Source organism: Scyliorhinus torazame, chromosome 6 (assembly GCF_047496885.1).
Source record: "Scyliorhinus torazame isolate Kashiwa2021f chromosome 6, sScyTor2.1, whole genome shotgun sequence".
Classification (NCBI taxonomy): domain Eukaryota; kingdom Metazoa; phylum Chordata; class Chondrichthyes; order Carcharhiniformes; family Scyliorhinidae; genus Scyliorhinus; species Scyliorhinus torazame.
The window spans coordinates 195,932,078-195,951,595 of record NC_092712.1 but is presented as its reverse complement, the minus strand read 5'-3'; the positions used below and the strand labels follow the sequence as shown (position 1 = coordinate 195,951,595).

The window sequence follows — 19,518 nt, the reverse complement described above, 5'->3', positions numbered from 1 at the left end:
TAACTCAAATTCTACTGTGATATACAGAAGTGCTGAAGTAATTGAGACCAACATGATGCTGGGGAAGAAAAACAAAACTGGCGGACAGATTTTAGAAATTAGAGTCGTTTGGGAACAGGGGGAGAAAAAAAAAAAGTGAACGAGGACAGGGGGAGTGACTGGGCCAGAGAGAAACAGAAAGAGAAACAAGGAAAACAAATAAATTCCTGGTGATAAAGGGAAAAATGGGAAAAGAGTCATACATTAGGAGAAACCCAGGAGAAAAAGAGACTTACAAAGGATAAGAGAGACATTGAAAAGGGAAAATAACGGCACACACATGGAGATAAAAGAAAATAAGACATGGCGGGAAATGCGGATTAGGACAACACAGTAGTAGTGGTTAACACAGTTGCTTCACAGCTCCAGGGTCCCAGGTTAGATTCCCGGCTTGGGTCACGGTCTATGTGGAGTCAGCATGTTCTCCCAATGTCTGTGTGGGTTTCCTCCGGGTGCTCCGGTTTCTTCCCACAGTCCAAAGATGTGCAGGTGAGGTGGATTGTCCATGCTAAATTGCCCTGCGTGGCCAACCATAGGTGGGGTGGGGTTGCTGGGTTACGAGGATGGCGTGGAGGTGTGGGCTTGGGTGGGGTGCTCTTTCCAAGGGCCGGTGCAGACTTAATGGGCCAAATGGCCTCCTTCTGCACTGTAAATTCTATGATTAACTTGTAGGGAGATGAACATTGATAAGGAGAGAGCAAAACTTTAAAAAAAATAAATTTATGTACCCAATTCATTTTTTCCAATTAAGGGGCAATTTAGCATGGCGAATCCACCTACCTTGCACATCTTTGGGTTGTGGGGGCGAAACCCACGCAAACACGGAGAGAACGTGCAAACTCCACACGGACAGTGACGAGATCGAACCTGGGGAGAGAACAAAACTGAGATGGTCATGGATAACCCAGACATGGGGGCAGGGGTGGCAGGAATGAGAGAGACAGTGAGAGAGGGCAAGGGGTGCGTCCTTCTTCTATGAGCTCAGTTACTCTGTTTTGATGTAGCTGGGGGAGCACTTCCTTCCTCCTGTCTCACCCAGCTGGAGGAGGCAAAACTCAAAGAGCGAGATCGGGAGGTCCCAAAGGTCGGCCAGCTTGGGTACGAAGGCTGGGCAGTTGGCAAAAGTGGATCACAGGAAAGAAAGTTTAAAAAACACTGGATTAATGAAAGGCTTCAGGTGGGAGGATAAAGTAACAGTCACTTTTCTGGGTTTATGGCTTTTTGCATGAAAAAGTGTTGGGATAATCTTCAGGTGCTAATTTCAAATGTCAGGCACTTGTCCAGGTTAAAAGTTCTCCTGCTGAGTCAAATACCAGAGTTGCTGGGAGAACGAGGGAATTGATATATTAATTGACCAGGCAATGATTGCGGAGATTAATTACCTGGTCTCTAACATAACTCCTATGGTGTATATTTTTTTCCCCCTGCTGAACCTTGTATGAAACTAATTTGAAAAGTGGAATTGTGGAGAGTGGAAGGAGTTGTGATCAGTAGCTCCACTGGCCAACCCCAAGATAGGAAAAAGGGATCAATTATCAAACCACAACTTCCTGGGGCAAAAAAGGGTAGAAAATGATGACCCATGTACTGCAAGTCAGTTGATGAAAGTCTGTTAAGAAATAAATAAGTGAGGCTAAACAGTTTACATTCAAAAGAGCCAGCTAGATGCCTCAGTGGGATTTGATGCAAAAATGGGCTAACACCAAATACATTTAACTCACTATTCAGAACATCTCACAAAAATGTTACCATGACAATCTACTGAAAGATTGGAGAAATGCATGAGGACATGCGAGAAAAACATAGGGCACAATTCTCTGGCCTCGTTATGCTCATGCTCAAGTGTAACGAGGCCGGTGAACAGCAGAGAGGCCAAAAACGAGATCCGCACCAGGCGCCAAACAGTTTGCGATGCAATTGGCCCACTCCCAGAAACAAAATCTGGATCTCGCCGTAGCATGGCGAGAAACCAATTATCATCACTTAAGCCCCATTTCCATACAATTAACGAGAGGCACCCCATATCCAATGGCCTCCCGAGCAAGTGATCAAGGTGGTTACGATTTAGTACTCCTTTTGAAAAACGTGAAACTAGCGGAAGGGCTTCTGTGGGGAGCCGAGGTGAGTAGCCACCTTTGCTCACAGGCAAAGAGCCCAGGGTGCTGGGGGGGGGTGGCAACCAGGGGGCAATCACTGGTGGCACCATCATGCCACCCCCTGAATCATGTGTACCCATACCGGGGGCAACCCTTCTCCCTGCCCGTCTGCCCCACGATCACCGATACTCCCCACCGACTGCTGAGGCCTCTGGCTGCGTGGCTGAAGGCTACTGACGAAAGGGAATAGGCAATCATAGTTAAGTGAGCACTTCACAGATGCCAAGTGAATTACTGTGGGTTGGCAGGCCATGATGTGAGAGCCATTGCCCAGCATCCTAATCACCCCTTGATGCCTGAACACTGTGCTTGAACAACGCGGGAGGCAACACCACACACACACATCTGAACATCCAGGGGATGGGACACAGCTCCTGGGACATGCCCACGGCCAGAGGGTGGTTGAGCACCATGGGAAGGGGGGGGAGGTGGGGTTGCCTGGAAAGGTGGGCAACGGGTCCGGAGGACAGTCCGCATTGCAGAAGAAAGTGACAAAGGCATCATAATGGTTGTGTAAAAAGGAGTTTATTGTGCTGTACAATACCCCTCCCCCTCCCCACCACTACCCCTTCCACCGGTGCCTTCAGTGATCCTCAACGTGCTTGGCCTTCCTAGCTCCATTACTGAATCCAGATGTTTCCCCAGGATGCATATCTGAGATGCAGGCTGCCAGCTGCCTACCTCATCCCGTTGCCTTCGATGCCCCTGGAGGGCATCCTCGGAGGTAAGAGGGCCCTGGCGCACTTTTCGGCGGCACATGCACAGCCGTGCCACCCATTCCCATGTGCTGACCTTGATACGCGGCATCAGAGAGGTGGAACTGGGGGAGCTAGTGGCCACCGTTGCCACTCCATGGATGGGTCCGGCCTGGCACTTGGCACCCCCTCCTCCCGATCAGTGCCCTTAGGGCCCTGGGGTCCACTTTGGGGCAAAGGGGCAGCTGGTTCGAACCCCGGCTGCCCCTGCACCATCTAGCTCTGCCAGCCCTGGTGGTTCACCATGGACCGCACCATCAGCAATGCTCCTCGGTGACTGGGACAAGCTCTGTAGCGTCTCCGCCATGCCCACCTGCGACTGGGACCAGCTCCGCAGCGCCTCAGTCATGCCCATCTGAGAGCCTGACATGTCCCACAGAACCTCATCAAGGTCGGTCTGGTGCTGGGTGACATTCCCCTGCGAGGCTGTCATTCAACCGAGGCCCTCAGCCATGACCATCACCGAATGCGCGATACCTTGGACACCTTCACTAATGGTGCCGACGTTGTGCACCAGGCTCTCCACTGCGGTCACCACCCTAGCAGTGTTGGCCTCGGTGCTACTCATTGCCGGTGCCATCTCCTGCGCCCATAGCCTCTGGGACTCCTCCAAGCGGATATGGATCTGCTGGAGCGACACTGGCATCTCCCTATGAACGTCCCGGCCGCTCCCTATCGTCTCCATCAGCTACGGGTAACCCACTTCCAGAGGCTCAGCATCAGGCTGTGACGCAGCTGGGGGGGGGGGGGGGGGGGTGACAGCTGTGTCACAACCAAGGTGGCATTCTCGCTGCTCTCCTCAGAGGTGTTCTGGTAGTCAGGAGAGGGTGCCGCCCAGAATGGGCCGGTTCCGTCGGCTGGAGGACCTGTGGGAGAATGGACATGTGATCAGTGGGAGAGATGGGTCAATCATGTTTGACAGTTCCCCCGGGTGGAGCCCGGTGGCTTCTCACCTCTGCGGCATCTGCCAGCCTCTGTGTGGCTGATCTATCCTCGGCCACCCCAGTCACCTCCAAGGCCTGCTTCTCGAAGGAGATGAGTTTTCTTAAGTCCAGCACCCACCACCAGTCTGGGACTCACCTACCGATTGTGAGAGAGCTTTTCTTGCAGACACAGATAGGGCATCGTTAGCCTCACACGTGGTTCACAGTTTTTGGGAGAGAGGGTGTGAAGGTGTGGGAGGGGGCGGGGAGGAGGAGGGGGATCGCATGGAGAGTTTGGGGGGGGGGGGGGGGGGGGAGGGTGGCATCTATTTACTCCTGCTGCCTGGTGTAGATCGTTGACCTTCTTTCTGCATTGCTGGCCAGTCTTCTTTTTCACACTACTCGAGTTTATGGCTGGCGCCACCTCATCCCAAGCAGTACTGGCTGCCTTGTGGTTCACCCTCCGGGACCCTCGGGGAATACAACATCCTTCCTGGTCTCCACCGCGTCCTGGAGCCTCCCCAGGTCAGCGCCCCCGAATCCTTGGCCTGGTCTCCTTGGCGCCATTGTTGCAAGCTAACTGGGGTTGGTTGAGCAAGTGCAACTTAAGTGCTGCTCGATCTAGTTAGTGTGGGGGGCTGGTGAGTGCGGTCCCGGCGAATCAGCTGGAGAGCCTTCATTTGCGTCGAGAAGCATGTGAGGCCTCGTTAAGTGGACCAGTTGACGTTGAATTGCGTTGCCAGCTTCGCTGGGCCAAGCTCCGGGAAGCGCTCAGCAATTCCCGCTCGCTACCACACAGAAATTTTTCCAGCGAATTGGGCCCATATTATCCAGTTCAGATTAAAAGGGGTTCTGTTGTGTATTATATGTTTTGTCTGGCTTGCTGTACTTTGCAAACCAGTGCATTGTGTGATTGCAGGATCCATGTTTTCTCATTAGTCTAACTAAGACAATAATGAAGAAGAGTTGCAATGTTAATCACCTCATATGTCTACTTGTGTCTTGATTGATCTTGAAAGACACCAGGATCAAAAACATGACAAAGTGGCGACAAGAACCTTTGCATGATGCCACTCAAAGTGAAACTAAAGAAAACAAATTTTCACATGAACTCCAAGTTGGATTTTGACTGCCCAAGAAAAAAGGCTGGCAGTTAAATATGGGGAGCTGTGGAGTTGAAACAAAAAGAAACCTGTAGAGTATCATAAAAAAAACAAAGGGTTGCAGCTGTCCGGAAGATTTGAAAGGAAAGGTCATCATAAATGCTGCTACTTTAAGTTAAAAAAACACGGGGCATTAAAAAAAAAAATAACAGCAAAGAGCTAGTAAAAAATTACCCGTGAAAAAAGACTGGCATTAGAAGCAGCTTCGAGTTAAAACAGGGTAGTATCTCGAAAAAGCATGGGAAATCAACAACAAAGAAACTGACAGGTTGCAAACAGCCCCTGATGTGCAAAATATCCAGAAGTAAGTATGTAGTCATTAAAAAAGTCAGAAGTCTCCAAAAATTAAAGAAAACGTAGCCACGATTGCAGGTCTCCCTAAAAAGCACGGAAAGAGCACAGCGATTCAATAAGCAGCTGCAGAGACGGCTGAGTGATGGTTTTAAAGTGGCAATACATTTAAAATGGCAACACAGTAACTGAGAAAAAAAATAAAAGGCTAAAAATGGACACACTTACTGGACCTACGGGACATTTTGATAAGACTGTTGAACCACGGAACTCGTACACTGAATGTTTTGAATTTTTTGTCTTTGCAAATGGAATTAAAAATGATAGAAAGGTGCAACTTTCTTAAGTGTGATGGGACCTTAAACCTTTGGCTTACTAAGAAGCTTGATTCTGGCTGACAAACTTGGCACAAAATCAGAAGGACATTATAATGTCCCGGGGATGCATTTTTCTCCTAAGCCACTTGTCATAGCAGAAAGATTTAGGTTTCCTAAAATAAACCAAGAGGGAGAAATAATTGTGCATTATATTAGAACAAAGAAAATTACAACTCAGGAACAGGCCCTTCAGCCCTCCAAGCCTGCACCGACCATGCTGCCCGTCTGAACTAAAATCCTCTCCCCTTCCAGGGACCATATCCCTCTATCCCCATCCGATTCATGTATTTGTCAAGACGCCCCTTAAAATTTGCGATCGTATATGCTTCCACTAACTCCCCCGGCAGCACGTTCCAGGCTCCCAACACCCTCTTAAAAAAAAACATGCCTCATACATCTCCTTTCAACCTTGCCCCTTGCACCTTAAACCTATGCCCCCTAGTAATTGACTCTTTCACCCTGGGAAAAAGCTTCTGACTATCCACTCGGTCCATACCCTACATATAGTCTTGTACATGTCTATCAGGTCACCCCTCAACCTCCATCGTTCCAGTGAGAACAAACCAAGTTTCTCCAACCTCACCTCATAGCTAATTCCCTCCATACCAGGCAACATCATGGTAAATTTTTTCTATACTCTCCAAAGCCTCCACATCCTTTTGGTAGTGTGGCAATCAGAATTGAACATCATATTCCAAATGCGGCCTAACTTAAGGTTCTATAAAGCTGCAACATGACTTGCCAATTTTTAAACTCAATGCCCCAGCCAATGAAGGCATGCTATATGCCTTCTTGACTACCTTCTCCACCTGCGTCACTTTCAGGGACCGGTGTACCTGTACACCCAGATCCCTCTGCCTACCAATACTCTTAAGGGTTCTGCTATTTACTGTACATTTCCCATCTATATTAGACCTTCCAAAATGCATTACCTCACATTTGTCTGGATTAAACTTCATCTGCCATCTCTCCACCCAAGTCTCCAACCGATCTATATCCTGCTGTATCCTCTGACGGTCCTCATCGCTATCCACAATTCCGCCAACCTTGGTGTCATCCACAAACATACTAATCAAACCACAATTTCCTCCAAATCATTTATATATATTACAAACAGCAACGGTCCAAGCACTGATCCCCGAGGAACGCCACTAATCACAGCCCTCCATTCAGAAACACACACCTCCAGTGCTACCCTCTGTCTTCTATGATCGAGCCAGTTCTGTATCCATACTGTCAGCTCACCTCGGATCCCGTGCGACTTCACCTTCTGTACCAGTCTGCCATGAGGGACTTGTCAAAGGCCTTACTGAAGTCCATGTAGACAATATCCACTACTCTACCCTCATCAATCATCTTTGTCATTTCATCGAAAAACTCGATCAAGTTAGTGAGACACGACCTCCCCTTTACAAAACCATGTTGCCTCTTGCTAATACATCCACTTATTTCCAATTGGGAGTAAATCCGGTCTTGAAGAATCCTCTCCAATAATTTCCCTCCCACTGACATAAGGCTTACTGGCCTGTAATTACCTGGATTATGCTTGCTCCCCTTCTTAAACAAAGGAACAACATTGGCTATTCTCCAATCCTTTGGGACCTCCCCTGGAGCCAGTGAGGAAACAAAGATTTCTCTCAAGGCCCCAGCAATTTGCTCCCTTGTCTCTCTCAGTATTCTGGGATATTTCAATCAGACCCTGGGGACTTGTCTATCAATGTTTTTCCAAGACCCCCAATACCTCCTTTTTTAATCTCAACATGACCCGAACTATCTACACTCCCTTCCCCAGACTCAATCCACCAAGTCCTTTTCTTTGATGAATACTGACACAAAGTATTCATTTAATACCTCACCCATTTCCTCTAGCTCCATGCATAGATTCCCTCCCCTGTTCTTGAGTGGGCCAATCCTTTCGCTCTTCATATATGTATAAAAAGCCTTGGGATTTTCCTTACTCCTGCTGGCCAATGACTTTTCATGACCCATTTTTGTCCTCCTGACTCCTTGCTTAAGTTCCTTCTACTTTCCTTGTAATCCACACTTGTTTCTGTGTTCCCAGCCTCCTAGCTTGACAAATGCTTCCTTTTTCTTTTTGACTAGGCTCACAGTATCCAAGGTTCCCAAAACTTGCCATACTTCTCCTTCATCCTTACAGGAACATGCCAGTCCTGACTTCCTATCAACTTACACTTGAAAGCCTCCCACATGCCAGATGTTGATTTGCCCTCAAACATCTGCCCCCAGTTCCTGCCTAATATTTTGTAATTCACCGTCCCCCAATTTAACAGCTTCACCGGAGGACTACACTGCATCAGTATCTTAAAGCTTACTGAATTGTGTTGCAGTACATTAAAAACTCATGGACATTGTGAATTTTATCAAGTACTGAATTATATACTCCGTGACAGGTTGGTCTGTGGCCTTCGTAAAGAAGCAATCAAGAAAGGCCTCCTGACAGAGGCTAACCTCGCTCTTCAGAAAGCCACATTGCAAACTCCATGGAGCTGGCTGCAAAAGAAGCAGAGCAGCTGAATGCGTCAACTCGAGTTCATAATGTGACAGCTGAGCATGCACATAAGATAGCAAGCAGCCGGGAATGTTACCAATTTGGAAAGCCTGATCATCATCTGAATGTTGGTGCAGAGACTTTGAATGCTGTCAGTGTGGCAAGAAGCGTGTATATAAAAAAAATAAAATCTGAAAAGAAAACCAGACAAAAAAAACATCAGCAATCTGGCAAAACAAGACGAATCTGCATGTTGTACAGCAGGAATGGGAGCACCAGAGATACAGTGAATCCGAAGAAGGGCCCCTCCACATCTGGACAGTGGCAGTTAGTTCACAGGGCTACTGACAAAAAAGCAGAATCACAAAAGGGTAATGTTCTGCAGAATCTTCTCAGTGCCACGTGCTAATGGGTAAAGAAATTAGAAAATAGTACTGACAAACATGTGGCTAGAAGAATAGTACAGGAGGGAGGACTTTATATTTCTGAAGCGCTGAGACAGATCCTGGGCAGGTAGGACCTATACATGTCAGACGAGTTGTACTTCAACAGGACCGGACTTATATCATGGCAGTGTGGTTAGCTAATGCTGTTCAGGAGGGTTAAATTTGAGGGGCTGGGTGGGGGATGGTAAGCTGAGAATAGATTTGGAAAGCCGAGAAACAAGGCTGAAAATGGAACACTGAAAATTAACAACAGAGAATGGAAGGAATGAAACACCGGCTAGAAACTAGACAACAAAGGGGTTGTTCAGTGATTAGCAGTACCTGTTTCAGTGCAAGTGTAACGAATAAGGCTGAGGACACAGATAGACAAGACACTTGGAAGTGCTTAAAGAGGAGCATGAATGGCAATTCAACAATAGAGAGAGAGAGAGATGAATATAAAAGGAGGGAGGGTTGAAATATTGGTTAAGGAAACTATCACAACTGTGACAAGTGATATAGAACATAGAAAATACAGCACAGAACAGGCCTTTCGGCCCACAATGTTGTGCCGAACCTTTGTCCTAGATTAATCATAGACTATCATTGAATTTACAGTGCAGAAGGAGGCCATTCGGCCCTTTGAGTCTGCACCGGCTCTTGGAAAGAGCACCCTACCCAAACTCAACACCTCCACCCAACACCAAGGGCAATTTTGGACATTAAGGGCAATTTATCATTGGCCAATTCACCTAACCTGCAAATCTTTGGACCGTGGGAGGAAACCGGAGCACCCGGAGGAAACCCACGCAAACACGGGGATGACGTGCAGACTCCGCACAGACAGTGACCCAAGCCGGAATCGAACCTGGGACCCTGGAGCTGTGAAGCAATTGTGCTATCCACAATGCTACCGCGCTGCCCTTAAGAACTAAATCTACACTATATCATTTTACCGTAATCCATGTACCTATCCAATAGCTGCTTGAAGGTCCCCAATGTTTCCGACTCAACTACTTCCACAGGCAGTGCATTCCATGCCCCCACTACTCTCTGGGTAAAGAACCTACCTCTGATATCCCTCCTATATCTTCCACCTTTCACCTTAAATTTATGTCCCCTTGTAATGGTTTGTTCCACCCGGGGAAAAAGTCTCTGACTGTCTACTCTATCTATTCCCCTGATCATCTTATAAACCTCTATCAAGTCGCCCCTCATCCTTCTCCGTTCTAATGAGAAAAGGCCTAGCACCCTCAACCTTTCCTCGTAAGACCTACTCTCCATTCCAGGCAACATCCTGGTAAATCTTCTTTGCACCTTTTCCAAAGCTTCCACATCCTTCATAAAATGAGGCGACCAGAACTGTACACAGTACTCCAAATGTGGCCTTACCAAAGATTTGTACAGCTGCATCATCACCTCACGGCTCTTAAATTCAATCCCTCTGTTAATGAACGCGAGCACACCATAGGCCTTCTTCACAGCTCTATCCACTTGAGTGGCAACTTTCAAAGATGTATGAACATAGACCCCAAGATCTCTCTGCTCCTCCACATTGCCAAGATCTCTACCGTTAACCCTGTATTCCGCATTCATATTTGTCCTTCCAAAATGGACAATCTCACACTTTTCAGGGTTAAACTCCATCTGCCACTTCTCAGCCCAGCTCTGCATCCGATCTATGTCTCTTTGCAGCCGACAACAGCCCTCCTTACTATCCACAACTCCACCAATCTTCGTATCGTCTGCACATTTACTGACCCACCCTTCAACTCCCTCATCCAAGTCATTAATGAAAATCACAAACAGCAGAAGACCCAGAACTGATCCCTGCGGTACGCCACTGGTAACTCGGATCCAGGCTGAATATTTGCCATCCACCACCACTCTCTGACTTCTATCGGTTAGCCAGTTTGTTATCCAACTGGCCAAATTTCCCACTATCCCATGCCTCCTTACTTTCTGCATAAGCCTACCATGGGGAACATTATCAAATGCCTTACTAAAATCCATGTACACTACATCCACTGCTTTACCTTCATCCACATGCTTGGTCACCTCCTCAAAGAATTCAATAAGACTTGTAAGGCAAGACCTACCCCTCACAAATCCATGCTGACTATCCCTAATCAAGCAGTGTCTTTCCAGATGCTCAGAAATCCTATCCTTCAGTACCCTTTCCATTACTTTGCCTACCACCGAAGTAAGACTAACTGGCCTGTAATTCCCAGGGTTATCCCTAGTCCCTTTTTTGAACAGGGGCACGACATTCGCCACTCTCCAATCCCCTGGTACTACCCCTGTTGACAGTGAGGGCGAAAAGATCATTGCCAACGGCTCTGCAATTTCATCTCTTGCTTCCCATAGAATCCTTGGATATATCCCGTCAGGCCCGGGGGACTTGTCTATCCTCAAGTTTTTCAAAATGCCCAACACATCTTCCTTCCTAACAAGTATTTCCTCGAGCTTACCAATCTGTTTCACACTGTCCTCTCCAACAATATCGCCCCTCTCATTTGTAAATACAGAAGAAAAGTACTCGTTCAAGACCTCTCCCATCTCTTCAGACTCAATACACAATCTCCCGCTACAGTCCTTGATCGGACCTACCCTCGCTCTAGTCATTCTCATATTTCTCACATATGTGTAAAAGGCCTTGTGGTTTTCCTTGACCCTACCCGCCAAAGATTGTTCATGCCCTCTCTTAGCTCTCCTAATCCCTTTCTTCAGTTCCCTCCTGGCTATCTTGTATCCCTCCAATGCCCTGTCTGAACCTTGTTTCCTCAGCCTTACATAAGTCTCCTTTTTCCTCTTAACAAGACATTCAACCTCTCTTGTCAACCATGGTTCCCTCACTCGACCATCTCTTCCCTGCCTGACAGGGACATACATATCAAGGACACGTAGCACCTGTTCCTTGAACAAGTTCCACATTTCACTTGTGTCCTTCCCTGCCAGCCTATGTTCCCAACTTATGCACTTCAATTCTTGTCTGACAACATCGTATTTACCCTTCCCCCAATTGTAAACCTTGCCCTGTTGCACGTACCTATCCCTCTCCATTACTAAAGTGACAGTCACAGAATTGTGGTCACTATCTCCAAAATGCTCCCCCACTAACAAATCTATCACTTGCCCTGGTTCATTACCAAGTACTAAATCCAATATTGCCCCTCCTCTGGTCGGACAATCTACATACTGTGTTAGAAAAGCTTCCTGGACACACTGCACAAACACCACCCCATCCAAACTATTTGATCTAAAGAGTTCCCACTCAATTTTTGGGAAGTTAAAGTCGCCCTTGACTACTACCCTATGACTTCTGCACCTTTCCAAAATCTGTTTCCCAATCTGTTCCTCCACATCTCTGCTACTATTGGGGGGCCTATAGAAAACTCCTAACAAGGTGACTGCTCCTTTCCTATTTCTGACTTCAACCCATACTACCTCAATAGGGTGATACTCCTCGAACTACCTTTCTGCAGCTGTTATACTATCTCTCATTAATAATGCCACCCCCCCCACCTCTTTTACCACCCTCCCTAATCTTATTGAAACATCTATAACCAGGGACCTCCAACAACCATTTCTGCCCCTCTGCTATCCAAGTTTCCGTGATGGCCACCACATCGTAGTCCCAAGTACCGATCCATGCCTTAAGTTCACCCACCTTATTCCTGATGCTTCTTGCGTTGAAGTATACACACTTCAACCCATCTCCGTGCCTGCAAGTACTCTCCTTTGTCAGTGTTCCCTTCCCCACTGCCTCATTACACGCTTTGGCGCCTTGAATATCGGCTACCTTAGTTGCTGGACTACAAATCCGGTTCCCATTCCCCTGCCAAATTAGTTTAAACCCTCCCGAAGAGTACTAGAAAACCTCCCTCCCAGGATATTGGTGCCCCTCTGGTTCAGATGCAACCCGTCCTGCTTGTACAGGTCCCACCTTCCCCAGAATGCGCTCCAATTATCCAAATACCTGAAGCCCTCCCTCCTACACCATTCCTGCAGCCACGTGTTCAGCTGCACTCTCTCCCTATTCCTAGCCTCGCTATCACGTGGCACCGGCAACAAACCAGAGATGACAACTCTGACTGTCCTGGCTTTTAACTTCCAGCCAACTCCCTAAACTGGTTTATTACCTCCACACCCCTTTTCCTACCTATGTCGTTGGTACCAATGTGCACCACGACTTCTGGCTGCTCACCCTCCCCCTTAAGGATCCTGAAGACATGATCCGAGACATCCCTGGCCCTGGCACCCGGGAGGCAACATACCTTCCAGGAGTCTCGCTCGCGACCACAGAATCTCCTATCTATTCCCCTAACCATTGAATCTCCTACAACTATTGCTTTTCTATTCTCCCCCCTTCCCGTCTGAGCCCCAGAGCCACTCAGTGCCAGAGACCTGGCCGCTAGGGCCTTCCCCCGGTCGGTCATCCCCCCCCCCCCCCCAAACAGCATCCAAAACGGTATACTTGTTTTGAAGGGGAACGGCCACGAGGGATCCCTGCACTGTCTGCCTGTTTGTTTTTTCCCCCTGACTGTAACCCAGCTATTCTTGTCCTGTACCTTGGGTGTGGTTACCTCCCTCTAACTCTTCTCAATCACCCCTCTGCCTCCCGGATGATCCGAAGTTCATCCAGCTTCAGCTCCCTAACACCGTCTTTGAGGAGCTGAAGTTGGGTGCACTTCCCGCAGGTATAGTCAGCGGGGACACCAGTCGTATCCCTCACCACCCACATCCCACAGGAGGAGCATGCAACTGGCCTAGCCTCCATCCCCTCTTACCTGACAGAATATAGCTGCCGTGAGGACTAACTAGATCTCCGCCCTCCGACTCTGCTCCCAGTTAGCTACACTTTCTGTAAACTCCTGGCTCTCTTCTCACTCTTTGCGGAAATGTCGGAAACAAAATGAAAGGAGCACCTTACTCCCTCCTCACCTAACTCCCTCGGTCACCAAACTCTTACTATAGCACTCAAAAAGCACCAAATTCAGCACTCCCTCGGTCACCAAACTCTTACTATAGCACTCAAAAAGCACCAAATTCAGCACTCAGTGCAAACAAAGTCTGCACTGTAGGGGATCACCTTTATACTGTGAATCTAGCCTCTGAAAACTGGCCTAATCCAATTAACTAATTAACAAGCTCCAGCTGCAAGTGCCTACAAGTAGAAGCCTGTTTAAAGCTGATTGAAAATTCACCTTCTTCTAAACCAAACAGCAACTTTTAAGTTAATTAACTAAATAAAAGGAAGACTAAATTTTACATAAAAATGAAGCCTTATACTCCCTCGGTCACCAAACTCTTACTATAGCACTCAAAAAGCACCAAATTCAGCACTCAGTGCAAACAAAGTCTGCACTGCAGGGGATCACCTTTATACTGTGAATCTAGCCTCTGAAAACTGGCCTAATCCAATTAACTAATTAACAAGCTCCAGCTGCAAGTGCCTACAAGTAGAAGCCTGTTTAAAGCTGATTGAAAATTCACCTTCTTCTAAACCAAACAGCAACTTTTAAGTTAATTAACTAAATAAAAGGAAGACTAAATTTTAGATAAAAATTAAGCCTTATACTCCCTCGGTCACCAAACTCTTACTATAGCACTCAAAAAGCACCAAATTCAGCACTCAGTGCAAAAACCAGAAGGATCATGGAACAAGGCCATATATGTTGAACTGAGGGACAAATAAGGAGCAGTTACACAGCTCCAAGTATACTACATATCTCAAAACAATCAGAGGGATATGGAAGAGCACATCTCTAGAAAAATTGCTGAGAAGTGCAGAATCAAGTGGGCAATAATATTAGGGGATTTCAAGTACACGAATATTAACAAAGATAAAACATTGCAAAAGATATAGAAGGCGCAGAATTCTTAAAATGCATTTAGTAGAACCAGTTAGCCAGTATACAGCAAGCCCAATAAAAGGGCAGTTATGGACTTGGTTTTAGGGAATGAAGCTGGACAGATTGAAATCAGTGGAAGAGCATTTGTGATAGTGATCACAATTCAGTTTAATTTTGCACAATTATGAAAAAGAACATAGATAGATCGAGAGTAAAGTTTAAACTGGGAAGAAATCAATTTTACTGAGCTGAAGTATAATGTGACAAAAGTCATCTTTAAATAGTTGAAAATAAATCAGTGGCAGAGCAGCGGGAGGCATTCAAGAAGGTGCTAAAGAAAGATCAGAGCAAATATGTTCCCAAAACGAGACTGTGGGGCTCACAAATCTAGGTAGAAATAAAAGAGCTGACAGAGTAGGGGAAAGCAAAAAAAAAGGAAGATACTGAGAATTCAATACTGCAGGAAACAGAGAAGTAGAGAAAAAACAGGAGATAAAATGAGAACAAAAATTAGGAAAGCAGAGAGGGCATGAAAAAATATCAGCAATTAAATCAAGGAAAACCCAAGCATGCTTTACAAATAAATGAAGAGAAAGAGGACAAGTTAGAACATTTTTCAAGGCACAAGAGGGAAACTGTGTCTTGATGGAAGATGTAGGCTGGTTATTAATGAATATTTTGCATCTCTTTTTCCAAAAGGGGACAGGCGGGCGATGGAAACATTGCAGTTAAGGAGGTGAAATATCAGATGACATAAACATAGCAGGACAGGAAATATTTGGTATTTAGCATCATTGAAAGCAAATAATTTGTCAGGCTTTGATGAAATGTATCCCAAGCTAATAAGAGAATCAAAGGAGGAAGCAATAGAGACTCTGATCGTCATTTGCAGTTCTCTATTGTTACAGGGGTAGTGCCGGAAAACTGGAGGACACTAACATTTTACCATATCTAAGAAAGCGTGGAATGGATATAGAGAGTAGTCGGTTTAACCTTAGCAGTGGGTAAATAATTGGAAAAGATTCTGACAGTGCAAATTGCCATTTAGGAAGACACGATTAACCAAGGACTTGTAAGAGGTATAGAACAAAGAACAAAGAAAAGTACAGCACAGGAACAGGCCCTTTGGCCCTCCAAGCCGGCGCCGACCTTGCTGCCCGTCTAATCTAAAATCTTCTACACTACCGGGGACCGTATCCCTCTATTCCCATCCTATTCATGTATTTGTCAAGATGCCCCTTAAACGTCACTATCGTCCCTGCTTTCACCACCTCCTCCAGCAGTGAGTTCCAGGCTGATGAACTTGTGAATTTTTTTGGGAGATAACAGGCAGAGTTGATGAGGGTTTGATGGATTTTTGAAGGTCCACATGGCTGACGGGTCAGAAAATTAAACGTCTCTGGGATACAAAGGAAGGAGAAAAGCTGGATCCAAAATTGGAATGACCTATTAGCAAAAAGGTCAATAACCAGAGTTATAGATTTAGTTATACTAGCATTGGCGGAAGTACAGTGAAGGCCGCAATAGACTTATTCCTGGGATGAAAGGGTTGCCTTATGATGAGGTGTTGCGTCATCTGAACATATACTCTCTGGAGTAGAAGAATTAGTGTAATCTCTCTGAAATATAGAAAGATCCTGCAGGGGATTGACAGGGTAGAGACTTGTTTCCCCAACTGAGGAATCTGGTACATAGGGCGCGATCTTCCCAAAAGTGAACAAAGTCCCCGAGCAAGTTTGTTTAGCCAGAAACAGATGACTATTCAATGCGAGTCACTTTGAACAACGGGGAACGGATGGCCGAGGTTGCACACAGGCCGATTTTACAATGGGGATCTCCGCTTGATGGAACTCCCCATTATAGCGAGAGATCTGGCGTCCCAATCTGGTCCACAAAAAAATAACCGACTCCCCACCCCTCCCCCAGCCCAAACTCAACATGGGAGGGTCCCCCGGCATCCCCCCCACCCAATCGTGAGGCTGTCAGAATACAAGAATTATTCCTAACATTTGTCATAAATATTACAGACTCTCAGTGCTAGATCTTTGAGCAGCATCTTGATACAGTGTTTATAAAAAACAAACATACCAAGTCCATTTTGTCCACCAACAGCATAGATTCTGTCATTTACAAAAACTAATCCATGGTTCTTCCTGGCCTCCAGCATTGCAGCAAGTTCTGTCCACCTGTGAATGATATAAAAATGAAACATTAGCTCATTGTGTTACTAACGCCTATTGGTACAAGAAAATTGTGCGCTTGAGTGATTATGGAAATGAATTGGCAAGCTTTACACTGCAGTCAATGATTCTGACAACGGTGTGCCACAGTGGTTAGCACTGCTGCCTATGGCGCTGAGGACCCGGGTTCGATCCCGGCCCTGGGTCACTGTCAGTGTGGAGTTTGCACATTCTCCCTGTGACTGCGTAGGTTTCACCCCCACAACCCAAAGATGTGCCGTTTAGGTGTATTGACCATGCTAAATTGCCCCTTAATTGGAAATAAAGATAAATAAATAAATCTGACAATAATTTCACATTTCTATGATATGCAGATGAATCTTTCATTGTCAATTAGCACACTTGGTCACTCTTCTAGCATAGCATTTTTTATCAGTGTCATATTGTAAGAATGCAGCATTGCCAGAGACATCGCCTTTCCAATGAGACACAAAACCGAGGCTTCATCTGCATTTTAAGTAAATATACCATTGAGTGTGGGAATTCTCATGGCACCCTCGTCTCTAGTTTTCGCACTCCCAAGACTAGTGCAGGACAGAATGGAAAAAAGTAAGCACGGCAAAGAGCGTGCACAAGAACAGATTTATGGATAACAAAGAGAACCCAAAAGATAAACATAGGAAAAGGGTAATCAAAGGACAGGTGGAGTTGATTAGGTATCGAAGAATTTATGGTGATGGAGGGCATAACTGAGACACTAAATATGCACTTTGTTTTGTTTTCACCAAAGAAGCAGATGCTGCCCATATTGCAGTCAAGGTAGAAGAAAAATGAGATAAGATTTTAATAAATAGAGGGAGGATGACCATTTTCAATTTTGAAAAGTCACTGGTGCGGATGGGTGCATCCAAGGTTAATGAGGGGCGGGTGGAAATTATGGAGGCTCAAGCTATCATTTTATAAACCTCCCAAGATACGGAATGGTGACAGGCTACTGGAGGATTGCAAACATTGTAACCCTGTTCAAAAAGGGGACTGTGATAAATCAGAGCAATTACAGGCTGAATGTCAGAGACTGGGAAACTTTTGAGACATACAGAAAGTTTTTGGTAATGACAGCACGATAGCATAGTGGCTAGCACAGTTGCTTCAAGCTCCAGGGTCCCAGGTTCCATTTCCAGCTTCGGTCACTATCTGGCGAGTCTGCACGTTCTCCCAGTGTGTGCGTGGGTGTCCTACGGGTTTCCTCCCACAATCCAAAGATGTGCAGGTTAGGTGGATTGGTCATGATAAATTGCCTTTAGCATCCAAAATGGTTAGGTGGGGTTACTGGGTTACGGGGATAGGGTGGAGGCATGGGCTTAAGTAGGGTGCTCTTTCCAAGGGCTGGTGCAGACTCGATGGGCTGAATGGCTGCCTTCTGCACTGTAAATTCTATGATTCTATGACATTATGTGTTGATCAGTCTGTTAAAATACAGACAGGATGCTTGGATTTTTGTTTATTGTCACGTGTACCGAGGTACAGTGCAAAGTATTTTTCTGCGAGCAGCTCAACAGATCATTAAGTACATGAAAAGAAAAGGAAATAAAAGAAAATACGTAATAGGGCAACACAAGGTACACAATGTAACTACATAACACCGGCATCGGGTGAAGTATATAGGGGTGTAGTGTTAATGAGGTCAGTCCATAAGAGGGTCGTTTAGGAGTTTGGTAACAGCGGGAAAGAAGCTGTTTTTGAGTCGGTTCTCAGGCTTTTGTATCTCCTGCCCGATGGAAGAAGTTGGAAGAGTGAGTAAGTCGGGTGGGAGGGGTCTTTGATTATGCTGCCTGCTTTCCCCAGGCAGCGGGAGGTGTAGATGGAGTCAATGGATGGGAGGCAGGTTCATGTGACGGACTGGGCTGTGATCACGGCTCTCTGAAGTTTCTTGTGGTCCTGGGCCGAGCAGTTGCCATACCAGGCTGTGATGCAGCCAGATAGGATGCTTCCGATGGTGTATCTGTAAAAGTTGGAGAGAGTTAATGTGGACATGCCGAATTTCCTTAGTTTCCTGAAGAAGTAAAGGCACTGTTGTGCTTTCTTGGTGGTGGCGTCGTCGACGTGGGTGGACCAGGACAAATATTTGGATGTGTACCCCATGGAATTTGAAACTGCTAACTAGCTTTAGAAAGGGTCCAGTGAAGATTTACTGGAATGGCTCCAGAAAGAATCATAGAATTTACAGTGCAGAAGACTTCAATTATGTGGAAAGACTGGAGAAACTGAAGTTGCTCTCATTAGAAAAGAGAAGGTTATGGGGAGATTTCATAGAAGTGTCCATATTCTTGAAGGATTTTGATAAGAGAAACTTTCCAATGGCAGTAGTGTCAGTAATTGAAGGACATAAATTTAAGGCATTTGGTAAAAGAACCAGAGACAAGATGAAGAAAACAAATTACACAGGTTATGGCGATCTGGAATCCACTGTGTAAAGGTGGTGGAAGAGATTTAATAATATCATTCAAAAGGGAGTTGAAGACATATTTAAGAAGGAAAACAATTTTGGCTTTGGGGATAAAACAGAGAAGTGGCAGATAGCTCTTTCAAAGAGCCAGATAGTCCCAATAGGCCAAATGGCCTCATCCTATACTGTAGCAATCTATGATTCTACAGCTGACCCATTTACGTTTCTGGCAAAGGACAAAGCCCGAGATGTCAATAGCGGACAAGGCTGCAACAGTGCCACTGACGGTTGGCGGGGGATTCCAGAAGTCGAGGCGGAAGTAAGCGCCGCTTTCACTTTCTGTCTATTTGCCTTTTCCCACGCGATTATTAAAATTCTAACTGCCAGCAGCATGTATGC

The 19,518-nt window shown here is 46.1% G+C and overlaps 1 protein-coding gene across 3 annotated transcripts in view; it reads right to left on the bottom strand.

Annotated features, from left to right (window-relative positions):
* The window catches only part of klhl7 (kelch-like family member 7), an 88,917-nt gene that overhangs the window by 6,771 nt on the left and 62,628 nt on the right, over positions 1-19,518 (bottom strand). Inside the window, exons 10-11 of one of the 3 annotated variants that reach the window (XM_072509233.1) lie at positions 16,582-16,679; positions 820-906 (exon numbers count right to left, since the gene is read on the bottom strand). In XM_072509233.1, coding sequence (XP_072365334.1) covers positions 820-906; positions 16,582-16,679 — 185 coding nt within the window. Of the gene's footprint in view, positions 1-819; positions 907-8,310; positions 8,405-16,581; positions 16,680-19,518 lie in introns of all 3 variants that reach the window. The other 2 variants (XM_072509235.1, XM_072509234.1) reach the window with 2 other exon arrangements.